This window comes from Capronia epimyces (assembly GCF_000585565.1).
Source record: "Capronia epimyces CBS 606.96 chromosome Unknown aczIQ-supercont1.1, whole genome shotgun sequence".
Lineage (NCBI taxonomy): Eukaryota > Fungi > Ascomycota > Eurotiomycetes > Chaetothyriales > Herpotrichiellaceae > Capronia > Capronia epimyces.
In genome coordinates, this window is record NW_006912904.1 from 3,114,300 (window position 1) to 3,132,366 (window position 18,067).

Consider the following 18,067-nt stretch of genomic DNA (forward strand, 5'->3'; position numbering starts at 1 on the left):
AACCTTCACCCCTTCACCCCTGTCAGGAACTGCCGCTGACAACTCAGATATATTCCGTCCATATCCTTCTTCTCACTACGTTTCTCTACCGCGGCTTGGGCTCTCTCGGTCCGATCATCTCCCTCCATTGGTCGTCGATCACCGCTCTCTCTTGTCGAGGTTTCTGTAACCATCGCCGTTGCCACTGTCGCGTCGTCTCTTCCCAGCGCGAGATCTCAGATGCAGCAAATGAAGCCGCAGCATCTGCACACTCGGTGGGGTTTTCCATGGGGACCAGGTGGCTGCAGTCAAGGACAATCTCCTTCACTTGGCCATGTTGCTGGCCACCATTCCCCCCAACTCCCACCCCTGTAGTCTCCATCTTCTTGCGTCTCAGTTCCGGAGTTGCAAGCTCCGACTTCTTTCCAAATATATACAAGACCGGTGGCTTCAATTCAGGCAGTCTCCGAAACGTTTCTGCCGGTTCCGGTCGATAGAACGGGTAATCTTCCACGTCGTCTGGATGCATATCTCCGTACACGGTCCGATCCTGCTCTGGCGGAATGCCTGGGAGACCATAGTATTTCGGCCTCACGTATGAGAAGACTTCCTGTGCCTTAGGAGTGGTTAACGTGACCGGGGGTTCTGGATTGCTTCCTCTCTCGGGGTAGAGCGCAGTCGGCAGGTCTCTGAGGCCGTGGGCGATCCATTCATCGAGGACCCGGGGGTCCCAAGCTTGATAGAACTTGCTAGTGGCGGACCGCTCAGCAGCAACTTGTCTGGAAGGCCAAAGGTCCCGCCGATACGTCGCAGCCGGCGCGAATGTCTTGCTAGGATTTTCGGTCTGGATGACCGGATCAATCATGACAAGTGCCTGCAGCAGTCGAGGATGAATCAGTGCAAGTTGTGCCCTGGTCAGAGTCAGCTGAGAAGTCTCCCGTCTGGGGATGGAATGGTATGGTACAGTTGCGTTCCACCCATGCTATGGCCAATCCCCACAAGAGGTTGAGGCATGTCTGCTTGTTTCTGGTTGATCAGGAACAGCAGATCCCTCGCAAAGTCCCACCAGTTTGCTGCTGCGATCAGCACAGTCCGGTTGACGGGGATTGCGGCGGTCTGAGGAGAACCTACGGTCGTTTCCCAAGATATCTTCATTGAGGACAAAACTTTGGCCCTGATGAGCCATGTCGGCGATCCAGATGGCCCGGATCTTCCTCCCTAGACCGTTCATCTTGTCCTCGAGGTCGTCAAACATAGGCTCGTACATCTCCTATGCCCGTTAGGGTTGAGAATCTCTCACCATTGTCATGGGCCGGGGCCAGAACGGTTCTCACCTTTGGAAAGCCATTGCCATGGGTGGCAATGAAGGTGATGTCGCCCGGTTGCGGCTCCGGGTTGGTCTTGGGGACATACTGCTTCACGGCCAGCCTCAACGCATTCTCGTAGCCCACCTCTGTACCGCGCGGCCAACGCCGCGTATGCTGGGCCGGCACGACATGCTCGATGACTCGAAACCGCGACAAGCCTCTGCGCAGGGGCTCCCATTCCCATCCGCTCCCGCGGCCACTACTACTGGGTCGCACAGCTGGTCTCCGCCAGGCTCGACGCAGCAACATCCTCGTCCTCGGTCACGGAGGCCGCCAGTCTTCGTATTCGACGCGAGCGCCACTCATCTCACTCAGTTCATGTCGACCATGTCGATGTCGGTTACTGGTCGACGACAAATCAATAATGACCGAAAGCCGACGGACGGACAAAGCTCGGGATCGGAACCTCCAACACTATACGGTCGCGCACGAAGTTGTTCAGGCAATCTCAGGCTGAACCATCACATCTCGCTCCGCTCTGGCTTATCCTAAAACCCAGGCAATCAATGCAGCTGCAGCTACTGAGAACTCATGATGATGCAAAGGGCCTGCCGTGTCGAGTCTGTCCCGTCCCGTTTGGCCCAATCCAGACCGGCACAGGTCCACTGGAGCACAGTCCGAAGAATGGTGACTCAACCCGCCGGCACTAACTGGAGAGCAAACAACATTACGATCTCTCATATGTCGATTTGGATTTGGGGCCTGAATTCGTGGTCGTGATCGTGATTGCACTGAGACGGACAGTTGAGTCAAGGCGCATCCCTGCAGCTCCACGGCCCTACTCTCCTGCTCTCCCAGTCGTGAGTCATTGCGGCCCAAGGGAGCTGCGCCAACATATGACATGCGCTGGCCCACAGCCAATACGGCGTACATAAATCAAGGCACCTACGTAATGTTTCAATGCTGTTCCTTTCATATGTAAGCATTGTTTGAGCTACCGCCATCCCCATCCCGCACCACTCTGGCCATGGCGGAAGCCCACGGCGAGCAGGGTCCGGGGCCGAGGCCGGATACAATGTCGGATAGTCTCAGCCGGCTAAGAAGCATTGCGGAGAACCATCTTGGTGAGATTGAGGAGGAAAAACTGCAAGAGGAGGCAGAGGAAGCGAGAGGATCACAGGAAGTCGAGCGCTACATGAAACATCGACGGAGAGGGAAGGGAAGCAGGTCATTGCTGTCATCGGCGACGGCCACACCGACGCCCAAAATGAAGATGAGGTCAGCCCAAGGTATGTCTATTGTCCATCAGTCCATCAGGGATTCTGTTTGCATCTGTTCTTTGGACCTTGGTTTATATCTATGTCCGCTGCACAGACGTATTGAGCCGTCTGCAATGGGACGCCGACCACGACATGGCCAGCTACACGATCGGGTACCTGGAGCGATTTGCGGGAATCAAGGAAATGCCTGCTAGCAGCTGGATTGCCGAGTCGACGGAAGAAGAATGGATTCCCCAGCATCGCATCAAATACTTCAAACGCACTCTGGACAATGGAGACCAGGAGGTGGTCTGGGGCCGGGACAAGCGACTAGACCGGATCTTTGGCAGCGGACTGGGCAGCACAGGTGGATCTGGATCTGATGATAGGCCTGAAGACGGCGGCGTGATCTCAAGCTGAGCTCGTGAAGATTCCGCGGGAACCAGTTGATATTCCTGTTCCTGTCCCTGATCCTGGATACGAGGCAGGATATCTCATCCGTTCAGAGTGCGTTGCGGGCACTGCCTGCTGGATCAAATTCGATTGCGGCCCAACGAGGACGAGTTTGCATGTTTGGGCCAGCACCGAAGATGGCAGCCCATCCCATGCACACTTGTAGCATTTGTCAGACGAGCCGACAAGTCCCACTTGCAGCAGTCGAGGGTCGTGAAGGAAGATGGTCAGACTCTTTTGCCGTGTGCGGGGACCGGGACGGCAAACCGACGGTGTACAAACAAAGACCAAGCTCTTCACAAGGCGTACAAATATCCAATATCTCTGCCCCGAGAACAAAACAGACGGGGAGGCAACGAATGAGATTCGATTCCGAACATAAGAATGAGAATGTTGAAGGGCCGAGCAATGCTTGCCCTCGCCATCACCCACTGGCACTCCGTGGTCCTCGGCCGTCCTCTCCCTCTTCCTGTCCCTCTTCCTGTCCCTCTCCGCCCAACTCAAAGTCAAAGTCAAACTCATGTCCCTCGAGACATATGCGGCGTGTGTAGTTTGCCCAGCATGACTCCGAGTCCATTCCGGATGCGAATGGGTGAAGTTCACTGTAGTGAAGGGAAGGCTGACATGTCAACGAGGACAGATATTCTATTGCATCGACAAAAACTGGCACGGAGCCTGCGCCCACGACCTGTCGCCGCCAGATACGTGCGTCACCCTCACAGGGATATGGGTGAGTGGAAGCGGAAGGATCAGCCGCACCGCATTCCTGAGCCTGAGTCTACAGCCTGGAGATACTTCCACACTTTCCTCGTTCTTTTGTACGCCCATCTCACGATCATACACAACAGAATCATTCAATCAGTTCAGTTGGTCCAGATATTGGGACATACTGCACTTTCTTCAGGTATGCTCTGGTCTGCTCAGCTTCAGCTCAGTAACTAGAATCCTCCCTCTCTTCCTGCCCCTCCTTATCCCTATCCCCGGTTTCGACTTCGACTTCGGCTTCGGACCACTTCCACTCCCACTCCCACTCGCATAGCTTGGGTCGGATTGAAAGTTGAAAGCAAGCTGACCTTGACCTACGCGACAGTGACGACGCATGCAGGTTTTCTGTCGATGTCGATATTGATGTCGGGCAAGCCGGAGGCAGAGGCAGCAACCCAATCCCGATTGAGCTCTCCTATCCCGGCAAGGCAGATTTATCCGAGTTGAGCCTCCAGGCCGACAATTCGTTCGGAAGCTATGTTTGCAGTAATAGTAATAGTAATAATACACCAGCTGGTTGCGGTGGTGGTGGCCGAAGCTGATCTCTGATGTCTGATGTTTGATCTCTGGCGCTTCCTGTTCCTTATAGTTCCTCTTCTTCCCTTCTTCCCTTCTTCCCCTTCTTCTCAGGCCTAAGCCCTAAACCCTAAACCCTAAGCCCTAAGCCCTGAGTGAGAGATTGGCGTGTCCGGACCCCAGACACCGGACACCATAAAGATGACATCCGCATCCGCATCCGCATCCTCATTCACGTCCGCAACGAACGGGCCTCGGTCGATGGCGATGCGATGCGCATCGAATGGAATTGATATGAATTGAATTGATATTGATGCACGTACCGTACAGCTGTCAAACTTAGGCACTAATTTAGGCACTAACTTAGGCATTCCCAGCCTTACCCTTGTTCTTTAAACAGAAGGCTGGTATAGACACACCTATATAGTCTGGGCGTAGGCTCCCCTTATACCCCTTTGATAGCAAGAACATGGAATATTTTGACCTTTGACAACAGTAAACGGTAAACAGTACCTGGGTGTAGTTGAGAGATGGGACTAGCTTTTCCACCCACCTACCCGCCCACCTACACACACAAACACACACACACGCGCGCGCGCGCGCTCTCTCTCTCTCTCTCTCGTGTGTGTGTAGGCTCCTCAGACCAGTGTTGAACTACTATCCCTATCCGCTCGTTCATCAAGTCAAAGATAGCGACATAACCAGTTCTGTTCTCTTCTCTCTCCTCTCTCCTCTCACGACGCCAGTTTACCCTCTCTTTCGGCTAAGCGATCCACCAGAGCGTTGGCGTGGTCTCGGATCTTATTAAACTGCCACGGCCAGTCGATCACGTAGAGAAACGGCCTTAGATCATGACGATTGTCATCGGGATTCTACAGCACCGTAAGCAGCTGACCGGTAAGAGTAAGAGTAGACGCGAGCATCGAGCATCGATTACTTCACTTCATTTCACTTACATATGCACTCATGTGGACACTCGGCGTGAGGACAGTACTCTTATGCCGATTCATCGCACTGGCAGTGGCAATCTTGTCAGCATGGGCGCGGAATAGAATAGCGGGTATGGTAGAAAGCGACAATGCGAGGCGAGGCGAGGCGAGGCGACAGATGAACAACGGCCAGAGAATCTCATCAATGGATGGCAGTCCCCAGTCCGGCATCACATGAACCACGCCCAGAGCATCTCATCCATGGATGGCAGTCCCCAATCCGGACTGTGACGTGGTACATGGTGATCCCTCTCAGCGCCTGAATCCATGTAGAAAAGGAGAGAAGGATAGAATGATAGAAGGGAAGGATAGAAGGATAGAGTAAAGCAAGTGACTTACTAGTAACGGAAGAAGCGCTGGACCTTGGTTGCTACTTGCTGAGGCCCGAATCCAGGCCGATCTTGCCACTCAATCAAGAGTCGCAAGTAACAAGACCACGGGCCAAGCTTTTCCACCTGTCATCCAAGTTAGACGTCGAATTCTGAAGCGGAACCCAAGGACCCAAGGAACCAAGGAACCCAAGGAACCCAAGCAGAGAGACGTACCTTGCGGAGAACTCCAAAAGTGCTCAGTTCGTCATAGGTCAGTCCCATCTCAGCCTCGGATTCGTCGTCTTGCTCCCCAGCGGAAAGGGGCAGAAGCTCGGCCGTTGGACGCGCATCGATGAATTCCTAGAGACAATCAGCATCGACTCGACTCGGTTTTGACCGACTTGTAGGTCATCTGCATGCAAATCCGTACCGTTATGATCGGCATATCCCACTTCTCACGTGCCCAGGCCAGAAACGCTCGGGCATCTGATTTCGATATACTCCCCTGGAAGACCGCAACGTTAGGCGCTTGATCACGCTAATTCGAGAGAGATCGCAGAGACTCACCAATGGCGCAATGTCTCCAGACGAGCAGTCATATTTGGTTAAGTACCTAAAACAAACGCGTGTGAGTGTGAGTGTGAGCCTTTACCAAATCACTCGACAGTGGTGAATTGGCAAAGAGAAAGGGAAAGCTTACCCTCGGAGAGCTTCGTCGACATTGGCCGATGACATCTATCGACGTCTCAGTTATTATTTCCATTGTTTGAATGGCGTAGAAAATAGAAAACAGAAAACACATCGTATGACCGACGCCGCAGTGCTGGCCCTGGGGGCGGTAGAGGTTGTAGGAGCTGTACTCACGACTAGTAGACTTGCACCAGCCCGTGGCAGTTTCCGAGCTGTGGTGCTAAGCTGCGCCATCTGTTGCAAAAACACCGGTTAATACTGTCATGTCCACACGTGTAGGTCAAAGTGAGTGAAGGAGCCCCTTCTTTTGGGGGTGGAACTCCTAATACTAATTCACTCACCTCGTATGCAATGACCATTCTGTTTCGAGCTTGGATGTTCTGTTTTGCAAGGTTCTCCTATGTGAACAGGTTGGTTAGTATCTATATCATATAAGATAAAAAAACAGGCAACAGAAAGAGGCGAGGATATCACATATCACGTACTGCACGGCTTCCTCCCTCAACTTGAAATCTTGGCTTAAAGTTCAAGGCCTGTTCCACGATTTTCTCGTGTGCGGCAACAGTACCGTCGATGTTGACGTCGGAGTGATACCCACCGATACTCTCGGCTAGTCGTCTGGAGCGCGATCTCGTTAGGTCCCCGCTGTGTTGTGCCGCCATATAGCATGTGTGCAGGAGCCTCTTTACAATGTCCTGCGGTGTTTTGACGGTGAGGGTTGGCTCGCCCGTAATTCGACGCAAATCCGCCAGTGTGTTGCTGTCCCCTGAGTTGATCGAGTCTAAAACCACCTTGGCCATGCCGAAAACAAAGAGCGCGACGGTGGCGCTGTCGAGACCTCCAGAAAGAGCGAGGAAATAGCCCGCAGCGTTCGAGCGGGTGAGATACTGCCACAGAAATGCCGCCTCAGCTCGATAGATTTCTTCCATCGGGTCGAGAATCTGGAGCGAAATTTCTCGCGACAGTTGCAAGGTGTTTGAGAGTAAAACCTCGTCGGCGGGACAGGATAGACATAGATCACAGTCGATACGGGGGTAGTCTGGCTGCGCCGCGCCTTGTACGTTTCGCGATATGCTGCTCCTGTAACTGCGGACCTCTTCGAGATCAATTGTCGCAGTGATGACCTCGACAGGCTTCTGTTCTGGCGTCAGTCCCTTCTCATCGTGGGTAATCAGACTTTGGGTCTGGACTATAAGTGTATGCTTACCAAGGAGTATTGGGCGGATTGGCTTGATAAGTTAGAGTTAGCAAACTAACAAGCAAGCTCTTGAAAACGAAACGCGGTAACTCACTTCATCACACGACCGTTGCTCAAAATCATTGATGAGCCGTCAAACATCATTCTGGCCTCGCCATCTGGCAAGCTCGTTCAAGCCGAGGTTAGTTGCCGGCGTAGGAGAGCTTCTGGATCAGATGACGGAAAAGTGCACTGAAAGGACTCACCAACTCCAGTTGCGTTAGCATAGATGTAAATTCCTCCAAGCTTCCGCGTGCAATTCTGGATCAGGGAGAGTCTCGTGTTTAGCTTCCTCAGCTCGGCGTGGGAGGCACTTGAATTGACAATGACTTCCACGCCGTTGAGTCCCATATGGGTAGATGGATTCAGTGGCTTCAAGAAGAGTCAGTTCGGGTGCGACGTGCAACTAATGGGCTGAGCACTGAGCCCAATGAAGGCGCTTACAGTAAAAAGTTCCTCGCATGTCTCACAGCTAAGTAATTCACGGTGAGTATTCCAGCCAGAAGAGTCCTCTTACCGCGAAGGATCTGACTTACCCCACGGACGTGTCTAATGTGGAAAGCACCGCATCTCCAATTGGTACAGTTTTCTGTCCAGTAATGTCGCGTATGATCTGCTCAAGATAGTACGTTTCAACCGTTCTCGGCTTGACCCAAGCTGTGAAATGACGGGCCTCCCGGTACAGTCCATCATTGGCAAGGCTCATTTTAGGTCGGATGAAGAAGATTTTTTGGTATGTAAGCAGAATGCGGCAGTTGTAACGCACATTCTCACCCAGGCTGTTAGCAGATGACGGGTCAGATTGATCGTGGTGCTCAGGTACTCACCCGATGTCTCACGCCCATACCTACGTCGACGAGCATATCTTTCGTCACAGGATCGTTGAGAATCTGGGCAACTACCTCCCAGCTGTGGAAAAAGGTATCACCTTCGACTGTGGCGTCGGAGTCAGCAGCTCGTAGCTTGCTGTCCGAATGGAAGGCGGGTATTTGACTTACGGTGATGATCGAGACATCCATAACCAGGAACTTCCAACTGATAGAGTCAGTTTCGTTTCTCGCTGTTTTTGTAAGGCATCCTACTTCAGGTCCAGTGCGAAGTCTGGCTCCTTGGGCCTTCGCAAGTCGGATACTTTCCAGGATTCTCTGAAGATTCCCCTGGAAGTCCAGCGGCACGCTGGGAAGCGTGGCGCTAGCGACGGTGATGAAGGTCATGCCGAATTAAAACTGGTACTGGTACCGAGACTAATACTGCTGCAACTGGGAGTTGCCGACTCGGAGGAGACGTTCAAGTTAGTACTTGATTTTATTAACCAAAGAGACTGTGACTGTGCCTGAGCAACAAGGCGCACGATAAGGCTCAGTCAGTCACGTGCGATAAGAGCTTGATCCCGTGATTCCAGTTCCCTGACCGCAAATTACGGCGGAGTACAACCTGTATCAAATGCAATCTCAAGAAATTAATTCTCACGCGGGATGTGCATGTCCCATTCCAGTCTCCATGTTCATGAGAGTGTTGACCGTGGATAATTGGCCGCGATGAAGTCCCAATAACATCCTGCTACCGTTATGCCGCTGCACATATGTCCCAACGGATCGTGAATCGGCTTGGGACAACTTTCGAGCGGCTTCAACGACGAATCCTTCCTTCGACAATGACAATCATGGCCGAGACAGCCTCCGCGGGCGCAAGCCAACCCTCCCACCCAAAGCTGACCGGCAGGGCTTTCTACGAGAGTATTGGGAGCCCCAAAGTGATCGTGGCTCCCATGGTCGATCGCTCAGAATTCGTCCGTCCCACCTTCGCTCCCTCTCCCTCGACCCTGTTGCTCGACATATGTGTTGACTCGTCCTACAGGCTTGGAGACTCCTGACCCGGTCCTACCTAGACAAAGAGCGGTCGAAGTCGATGCTGGCCTACAGTCCGATGTTCCACGCAAGACTGTTCAAAGATTCTGCCAGATTCCGCGATGACCATTTCCAGCCCACGAAGAGCAGTTTGGCCTCGACGGAGAAGTCTCCGTCACCTCCTTGGCTAGACGGGAACCCGAAATTCGACAGACCTCTATTCGTGCAGTTCTGCGCGAACAAGCCCGAAGAGCTACTGGAAGCTGCGCGGTACGTCGCTCCGTACTGTGACGCGGTGGACCTGAACCTCGGATGTCCTCAGGGAATTGCCAGGTCTGGCCACTATGGTGCATTTTTACAAGAAGACTGGGACACCATCTATAAGTTGATCAACACATTGCACAAGGAGCTGTCCATTCCTGTGACGGCCAAAATGAGGATTCTGGAAACTCGAGAGAAGACGCTCGAGTACGCGAAGATGATTCTTTCGGCGGGTGCAAGCATTCTGACCGTCCATGGCCGGCAGCGCGAGCAGAAGGGCCATAAGACAGGGCTTGCAGATTGGTCGGCAATCCGGTATTTACGAGATAACCTACCCCTTGAGACAGTCCTCTTCGCCAACGGGAACATCCTCAACTCGGGAGATATCGAAACCTGTCTGGCCGCGACCGGAGCCGACGGCATCATGAGCGCCGAAGGCAACCTAGCTGATCCCACTATCTTTTCTGAGCCACCCAAGGAGCATGATCCGCGACAATATTGGTACGGGCGTGATGGCAAAGGAGGATACCGGTTGGACGCTGTGTTTAGGCGCTATCTGGACATTATCTACAAATACTGTCTGGAGCAAGACCCACCAGTTCGGGCTCCCTTGTATATCCCCGGCGATCCCAAGACCGGAGACGATACCCCCCAGCCGATACTGGTCGAGGAGGAGGAAGACGAAGGCCCCAAGAGGAAGAAAAGAAAGCGGAATGTGCAAGAGAGTGTGGGCCCGAGCCCGAACCTCAAGTCGATGCAGGCCCATTTGTTCCAGCTTCTCCGACCCATGCTCGCCCAGCACACGGACATCCGCGACACACTTGCCAAAACGAAGTCAGGCGAGGTGGCCAAGTTCGAGAAGATCCTGAGCATGGTCGAAGCAGCGGTGCGGAAAGGTCTTGACCAAGACCACGAGCCCTCTGCAAGCCAGCCAGCCGATGTAGATGCAGATGCAGAAACAGCCACGGCTCTGCCATCAGCGGGAGAAAACACGCCTGAAAATGCAGCCGAGTCGACGCCCAGACAGAAGACAGAAGCCATATACAAGAGGCCCTGGTGGGTGTGTCAGCCGTACATCCGGCCACTGCCAGAGGAGGCCATTGAGAAGGGGTCTTTGCAACTCAGCAAGAAAGAATTAAAGGCCAGGATGGCTGCACAAGAAAGAGAGGCTGCTGAGGCGGAGGCTGAGAAGAAGGCTGAGGCCGAGACGAAGGCTGAGGCCGAGGTGAAGGCAGAGGCAATAGAGGCGAAGGCAGACCATCCCAATCCCATTCCCAATCAGAGGAACGGCGTCGATGGTACGACTGATCGACCAGAACACAAACACACCAGTCCTGTAGATGTGAATGGGAATGTGAATGGATCGGAACAACCCCTGGGGCCAGACCCGACTACGGCCTCAGGCGAACTGCCGAATCCGAAGGCCGGTCTGGTCTGTGGCTGAGACTGTAACTGGAATAGAACAAGTATAGAATCAATTTTCCAACCGGAGTGATCTGTCATACCTGTACTGTACAACCTTAATAGAAATGAAGTGATACCTATGTTATATACACACATACCTTACCTTACCTATGGTCCCAGTACTGACGGTACAACTTGAACGAGAATCGATGAGAAAACTAATTACTCCGTACATTACATGTGTCTATTTCCCTTTCTTCGCTCAAGACCAATTTGTTTTAATTATTATATACATGTACATGTACATACTATGCACACATACCTTACGCCTCAACCTACCTTGATAATGCAGTACAGCTATGTTCCGAGCCCTTACATATACATATGATATGATATACATGTGGCCCAGAGTCCAGAGTCCAAGTCTTGCTCTGCTCTGCACAATATCCAAGTCCCAGAATGCATGCGTCCAGCGCTTTGCTTTCTCGACACCCTTGGCCATGCCATGCGCAGCGTTGGCCATAAGGATTGACCTGGACAAAGGAACAAGCTTGAAACTTTAAACAGCGACAGCGACAGCGACAGCAACAAACGCAACAATAAGACTCACAACTTTGTACTAGGGACAGGGACAGGGACAGGGACAGGGACAGGGACAGGGACAACAACAGCGACAAAGACAACGACAACGACAAACACCAAGACACCAACACCGACAATGATCTCACAACTCGGGACCCTCAATCAGCATCCTGTCCCGTCAAACTGGCCAAGGTGAACTCATAGCTCTTCATCCTCGGATCTGGGGTATTCGGGATCTGTGTTGGTCGCATCGGCATCCGACTCGGTGGCGTTAGGATCATAAGTCGGATCCAGCTGCGCTCCAGAGGTGGCAGAGTCGACATTGGAACCAGGCTCCTGCTCCTGGCCAACGAAGGAGCTAGCGATCTCGGTCAAGACCTGGGCTGCCGCTACGTCGGCGGCGTTGGAACTGGGCTCCTGGCCAGCGAGCTCGGTCATGGCCTGGGCTGCCGCTACGGCGTCGTCGTCGATGTCGAGTCCGGCATCCTGCATATCCACGTCCTCGGGTTCGGCGGTTTGCACGCTGTTGACTGGAACCCCCCAGGGCCGGCCTGCTGCGGTAGGGCCGGTGGTGCGGAGCTTCTTGCGCTTGTGGCCACTGCCACTGCCGCTACCGTTGCCCTTGCCCTTGCCGCTGCCAGAGGGGGCATTTCCAGGGGGAGTGTTTTGGCTGTGTGCACTCCTACTGCGAGTAACCCTGACATTGTCACCCAGGACACCGTCGTTTCCATCATCGTTGTTGTCGTTGTTGTCGTCATCGTCATCGTCGTCGCTGGTATCGTCACCGGAGTCAGTGCTATCGTCACTGTAGACGGTGGTAGCGTCACTCTCATCCTCGTCCTCCTCGTCGTCGTCGTCTCCACCACCAGCCCCTTTTTTTCTGTTCATCCTTGCCTTGGCCTTTCTTTCAAAGAACTTAAAATCTCGCGTACACTTGAAATCCTTGATCATTCTCTTCGATCGGTTTCTCTGCGTCATCAACGCAGCTGCCGAGCGGTCCTTTCGCGGCTCCGTGCCCGCCGGAGCCCCCGGAGGGGGCTTGCCGGTGAACTTCGCATTGAACTTGCTCGCCCATTCATCCTTCACGGACTTCGGCACTCTCAACGGGAGCAGTTGGTCTCTGGTCATGCGAGGATTCAAACGCATCAACTCTTTCAGCTCATTCTTGCTCAAGTTGTACAAAAACTTCTTTTCCTTATGTGTCCACTCCTGGCTGGCCTCGCGGTTCTTCTGCTGCGTGATGCGTCGGTTGTTCTGACGACGCCAGGCGTTCAACAGCTTGAGGTGGTCTTGGTTGGTCCAGTCGAACGGCTGGTTGCGCGCCGGCTGGTCCTTGCGCGCCTTGATCACCGAACTGTTGGCCCCGGGCCAGTCGAAGCCGCCGTGGTAGTGTTTGTACTTGTACTTGCCGTCCTGAATCACCTCGATGACCATTTTGTGCGGGTTGGGCTTGCCCGCCGCCGCCGTTTCACGGTCTTCGTTAACCACGGATGAAGGCTCGCGTTTTGTGTGTGTCCGAATCAGATGGTCGTCGGCCATCGTAACCTCGACCTCCGGAGTGTCCTTGTCGGCCGGCTCGAAGGTCTCCCGGTCTGCATCCCAATCATTGTCCACGGGTGCCGCCTCCCATGCGTTGCCTGACGGTGCGTCAACGACGTATCCGTCCGTGTCGCGACGGAGACCACTGTAGTCGTCGTCGTCGTCGTCATCGTCGGCGGCCTTTTTGTGACTTTTATCCTTGGGCATGGACCCATTGTAGGGTTCGATTCCGACGCTGAACCAGATAGATACGGCATCGACGAGATTCCACTCCATCTCTTCCAGGAAGCGCCGCAGGCTGTAATAGTCCGAGCGACCAGTGGCTTCGATCAGCAGTGCGAGACGCTCGTCTTGGTCCTTGGTCTTCATCTTTTTCACGTCTTTGTTGTCGGTCTTCTTGAGATCAATGGGGATTCTCATGTGGTCATACCGGCGGTAGATGGGCCATCTCATGCTACCAATACTGTTGTAGTGTTTCTTGATCTGCTTGATGTCCCATGCATAGAGCACCAGAAGGAAGATTGCTTCGGTCGGGCTTAAGCCATGCTTGTTAAATTCGTCGGTATCGTCGTAGTGCTCTTGCACGTAATCCCTCAACTTGACAGCGACTCTTCGGCGCTGGGCTTCGTTGTTGATTCCATGACGGATCTTATCTGGATCGTTGTCATCATCGTCATCATCGCTATCGCCGCCGCTGGAGGGGTTGGACGGGCTGTTTCTAGGCGTGTCCTTGGCCTTGCCCTTACCCTTGTCGTTCTTACCTGGTTTGGGGCCCTTCTTGCCAGTGTCCTTCTTAGCCGCGCCGCCGTCTTTATCACCCTGGCCATCCTTACCGGTAGTTGGACGGGACGATGCTGCCGGTCCTGGCCTGCTTGGTAGAGGATAGGTCGTCCCTGCCGTCAGCACGGTGTTCCTATGAGTGCGGAACTGAGCGATTGCGAGGTTGACGTCCAGATTGGTACGGAGGAGGAAATAGTCGAGCAAATGGGGGGGAGCCACTTCAGCCAGCAAGGCTTGGGTCATGGCATTCCGGGCATTTGCTAGGGCAGTTGCGGAATGAGGTCCTGTCGAAGGGTTAGCGATAGCCGTGGTGGCAGTCGAGCTGGAGGGTATGACAGGCGCAGGGATGGCGGTGTTGGTGTTGGTGTTGTCGTCGCCATCGTCCGAGGCGGACCGAGGACGTTTCTGTCCTCTAGAAGCCATTGTGGATGGGTGGATGTTGGTATATATATAGATAGATATATGTGGATGGAGGGGATCCTAATAGGAGAATCCTCAAGAGTGCTTTGAGGTGTATTGTCTACTATCGTTTGCTTGGTCAGTAAGCAGTGTACCAGCCACTGTTCTGAAGGCAAAGTTGAGGGTGAGGGTGAGGGTAAGGGGGCAGTCGTTGCTGTAACGAAGAGGAAAAGAACCAGTACTTGAAAGTAAGTTCAGTACGGATCCTATGCTGGGTTGGTACCCGATGGGGCGTCAACCTAGAAGTGATGAGTTGAGGAGGAAGATGGTGTCCGAGTGAGTTGAGAGTCGGACTCCACGGAAACACGGGGAATATATACCGCATGATCAAGATCCCACAGGTCCAGATCGAAGTGCATAAAGAATCCATTCAACAATGAACCGCCCTTTGACCAGTAAGCAGTGAGGCAGGGCCGGGGGTTCCATGGACCCTGACCACGCTGGGGCTATATCGAGGCAGGTTGTAGCCATACACAGCCATGGGGAGTTGGACTTGGAACAATGACAAGGATAGGCCCGCCCTCGAGCCATAGGGAAGTCGGAGATCGAACAATGGACGGGCCCAGCTTCGATAGAACCCTCCTTTTGAATGACCGTGTCTTTGTGCCAGATTGGCGCGATCGAGTCTTTGTTCTGTGCTGGATTAGATTTGCAGATTGGCTGCGCTGCTCTGCGCTAGGGCGGTCGAGCCTCTCTGCATCTCCGTCTGCGGCTGCGTTTGCATCCTTTGAGCTGTGTTCTTTTTGTTCACAGGCCCCGTCGCGTCGTTTCTTCTGTCTGCCTGATTCATCCACCCGCAACCCCACCCCTACCTCTCCGCCTCCCCAGCTCCACCGTTTGTACCTGTACCTGTACCTCTGGGGCTCAGCGAACATCGTCTAAATCTTCCAACGAGCCCGTGGGACCCAAGTCAGAGTCAGAGTCAGCAAGGCAGCGCAGTTTGGACAGTTGGTAGAGCGCAGTAAAGGAGTATCGATGGATATAAGCCTGCTGAGGACTGCGGCGACTGTCGACCGATAGTTCGATTCCATCTACGTGGGGGTTCTTTGTTCTTTGTCTCGCCTCTCATGACCCTACCTTCACCGTCATTGCTGTGGTATAGCTATAGTGAGACCGGTGAGAGAGAGAGAGAGGGAGAGAGAGAGAGAGAGGGAGAGAGAGAGGGAGAGAGAGGGAGAGAGAGAGAGAGAGAAAGATCGCCCTGACAGCAGCAGTGGTTGTATGCCACCGTAATGGGGCGAGCTAAGGCATCTCGAATGGGAAACAGAAGTCGACGAACAGACCGGCTAGACATGGTGTTTGCTAGGTAACTTGTAAGGCACTAGAGTTGAAGGTGTTGTTGTATGTGATGAGAATGTTGGCTCCTCGGACAGCCAGCTCATAGGCGATGTCAGCTCCGATGCCTCCAGAGCCACCGGTGACGATTGCCACACGGTCCTGGAGGGTGTTTGCAGTGGGAAGTTGGAATTTGGGAGTTGAGTTGAAGTTGAAGTTGAGTTGAAGTTGGCACCCGAGATTCAAGGTCTTGGCGAGGCGGGCAGAGGTCTTGGCGACAGAACCCCTATTTTGCCAGCCTTGAATAATAAGAGACGGACAGGGAGGGATACTGCCGCACACGAAGATATACATAACACTACAGACATATACCTACGAGACAATACATACCCAACAATCTATAGGCTACTCTAGCAATGGAGGGCACCCTGAATACAAGGACCCTCTAAGATGATATGTATTACGCGCTTGATAACCTTGAGTGTTTGCTTTCCGCTTTCATCGATAGAGGACTCGACACCCATACCAGCCACCTCAATACCTAGGTAGTATACAAGGAAGAGATCACCGTCACCTCAATACCTACCTAGGTAATACAACGAAGAGATCAGTCGAAATCCGAATCGAAATCGGAATCCTCGTCGTCTTGGGCAGCTTGTCCGCCCAGCATGAAATGCTTGGCCAGGGTCTTGATTCTCCGGCGTTGTTGACTGATGGCGAAGTCTGTGCGGGCAGGCCGCGGGACCTCGCCGACGGCCGACAGATCCTTGACGACGTAATCAGTGCGGATGATGCGGAAGGAATCCGGATCGGGGCCGAAGCGCTCGACGCGCTTGACGAAGGCAGAGCGGCCGGCGAACTGGGCGTTGAAGGCCTGGGTCAACTGGGCCAGCTCGGCCTGGGTCATGCCGACGGGGAAGTGGGCGCGGGCGCGGTTGGGGCCCCAGTTAGTGGCGGCGCGGTTGTAGGCGGCCGGGTCGGAGACGGCCTGCTGCGCGGGATCCTGGTTGGCGGCCTCGTAGAACTTCTCCTCGTTGCGCATGGCCTCCTGCTCGACCAGCCAGGCGTCCTCGTACTTGTTGAACTCGACCAGGTGGCCGCGCAGGTCCTCGGCCGTGATGCTGCGGAACGCGTCGGCCCGCCACTTGTTCAGCTTCGACACGTGGCTGGCGTCGTACCAGTCGAACTCGACCGTCGTGCTGGCCAGTCGCGGGTCGTCCGTGTCGTCCCAGCGAAACGCCACGTTGCGCGTCCCGATCCGGAACGACCCCGTGTACTGTCGCGTGTGGTACAGGCCCCTCTGGATGTACTCGAACCGCAGCTTGCTCGCGTCCGGCACCCCGACGTATGCCTGCTCGTATCGAACCTCGTCGATGATATGGCCGCGCCGCACCCCGATGCGCGTGCCGCCCGGCGCCCGCTGCGACTCTACTCGTCGCTGGCTGCCCGGGCCGGCCGTCGTCCGCTCCACGCTCGCCTTCGTCTTCGACCTCCCACTTAGCGGCTTGCTCTTGGCCTGGTCGATGAAGTTGCTCGCCTGCATCGCCGGCAGTGGCCGCGTGTTGAAGTCGAACCAGGTCCCCAGCACGCGCCGCGGTCGGTCGGGATCCCCCACCCGCTCTCCGCCGTCGTCGTATCGGGGCACGTGCTGGCCATTCCGCTTCCTCTTCTTCGGCACGGTCGCCGCCGGCACTTCCCCCAGTCGCATCCACTCGTCAATGGCGGCCGCCAGATCCCACCTGTGTCGCTCCAGGAGCACGCGCGCCGAGTACCAGCTGCTGGTGGAGGTGATGGAGATCAGCAACGCCAGCCGCTCATCGCGCATGTCGGTCCGGAGGTCTGGCAGGCGATACCCCTGGACCCGCTCTCGCAAGTCATGGTAGTTTCCGCGGCGCCGAACAAGGTCCGTGGCCACCTCGTCGGAGCCCCATTGGTTGTCGTTGTGCATCAGGGCCATTTCGGCGTATGTCATTGGCAACGCCCCGGTCCGGGCCCTCTCTGCCACCAGTCGGTCGTGGACCATGTTGCGACGCTCCCGCCCAACCGTGACGGCTTGTCGCACGCCGTTGCGCGGTGCCCGCTGCTGTGAATTGAGATTGGGGTTGGGGTTGTTTTGGTCCTCCCAGAACGACCGCGCCGCGAGGTTGACATTCCAGTTGGTGCGGTTGAGGTGCCATCGCAATGTCGAGTCCGCCAGCGCATGCGGATACCGGAGCTGGCGCCGGAGAGCCTCCAGCCGATGCTGTCGCTCGGCCGCTCCCTGAGGTGCAGTCTGGACTTGTTGATTCGCCGGGTAGGCAGCAAGTCTTGCGACAGGCAGACGTCGGTTGAGCCCCGGGTTGGGGTTGGGATTCTGGTTCGGATTGTTGGCCATCTTGCGACTGTTACTAGTGGCAGAGTACAAGTATATTTAG

The 18,067-nt window shown here is 54.6% G+C and overlaps 6 protein-coding genes across 6 annotated transcripts; 2 read left to right on the forward strand and 4 right to left on the reverse strand.

Annotated features, from left to right (window-relative positions):
- Positions 1-85: 85 nt before the first annotated feature.
- A1O3_01140 (uncharacterized protein) lies at positions 86-1,595 on the reverse strand (the record flags this gene model as incomplete). The annotated part of the gene is made up of 4 exons (XM_007731288.1): positions 86-890; positions 944-1,052; positions 1,111-1,249; positions 1,314-1,595. The coding sequence occupies 4 exons, from the start codon at positions 1,593-1,595 to the stop codon at positions 86-88; spliced, it is 1,335 nt and encodes a 444-aa protein (XP_007729478.1).
- A 718-nt stretch (positions 1,596-2,313) lies between these two features.
- On the forward strand, positions 2,314-2,965 carry A1O3_01141 (uncharacterized protein; the record flags this gene model as incomplete). Its single annotated transcript, XM_007731289.1, has 2 exons — positions 2,314-2,575; positions 2,661-2,965. 2 exons carry the CDS (start codon positions 2,314-2,316, stop codon positions 2,963-2,965), a joined length of 567 nt encoding a protein of 188 aa, XP_007729479.1.
- A 2,473-nt stretch (positions 2,966-5,438) lies between these two features.
- A1O3_01142 (NAD+ synthase (glutamine-hydrolyzing)) lies at positions 5,439-8,720 on the reverse strand (the record flags this gene model as incomplete). The annotated part of the gene is made up of 17 exons (XM_007731290.1): positions 5,439-5,493; positions 5,608-5,723; positions 5,814-5,939; positions 6,010-6,084; positions 6,147-6,192; positions 6,280-6,314; positions 6,444-6,503; positions 6,611-6,667; positions 6,755-7,405; positions 7,477-7,498; positions 7,562-7,625; positions 7,713-7,878; positions 7,951-7,978; positions 8,043-8,275; positions 8,334-8,440; positions 8,505-8,541; positions 8,589-8,720. The coding sequence occupies 17 exons, from the start codon at positions 8,718-8,720 to the stop codon at positions 5,439-5,441; spliced, it is 2,010 nt and encodes a 669-aa protein (XP_007729480.1).
- A 449-nt stretch (positions 8,721-9,169) lies between these two features.
- On the forward strand, positions 9,170-11,058 carry A1O3_01143 (tRNA-dihydrouridine synthase 1; the record flags this gene model as incomplete). The annotated part of the gene is made up of 2 exons (XM_007731291.1): positions 9,170-9,295; positions 9,364-11,058. 2 exons carry the CDS (start codon positions 9,170-9,172, stop codon positions 11,056-11,058), a joined length of 1,821 nt encoding a protein of 606 aa, XP_007729481.1.
- Positions 11,059-11,798: 740 nt separating this feature from the next.
- On the reverse strand, positions 11,799-14,342 carry A1O3_01144 (uncharacterized protein; the record flags this gene model as incomplete). Its single annotated transcript, XM_007731292.1, has 1 exon — positions 11,799-14,342. One exon carries the CDS (start codon positions 14,340-14,342, stop codon positions 11,799-11,801), a length of 2,544 nt encoding a protein of 847 aa, XP_007729482.1.
- Positions 14,343-16,260: 1,918 nt separating this feature from the next.
- On the reverse strand, positions 16,261-18,027 carry A1O3_01145 (uncharacterized protein; the record flags this gene model as incomplete). The annotated part of the gene is made up of 1 exon (XM_007731293.1): positions 16,261-18,027. The coding sequence occupies one exon, from the start codon at positions 18,025-18,027 to the stop codon at positions 16,261-16,263; it is 1,767 nt and encodes a 588-aa protein (XP_007729483.1).
- Positions 18,028-18,067: the final 40 nt, after the last annotated feature.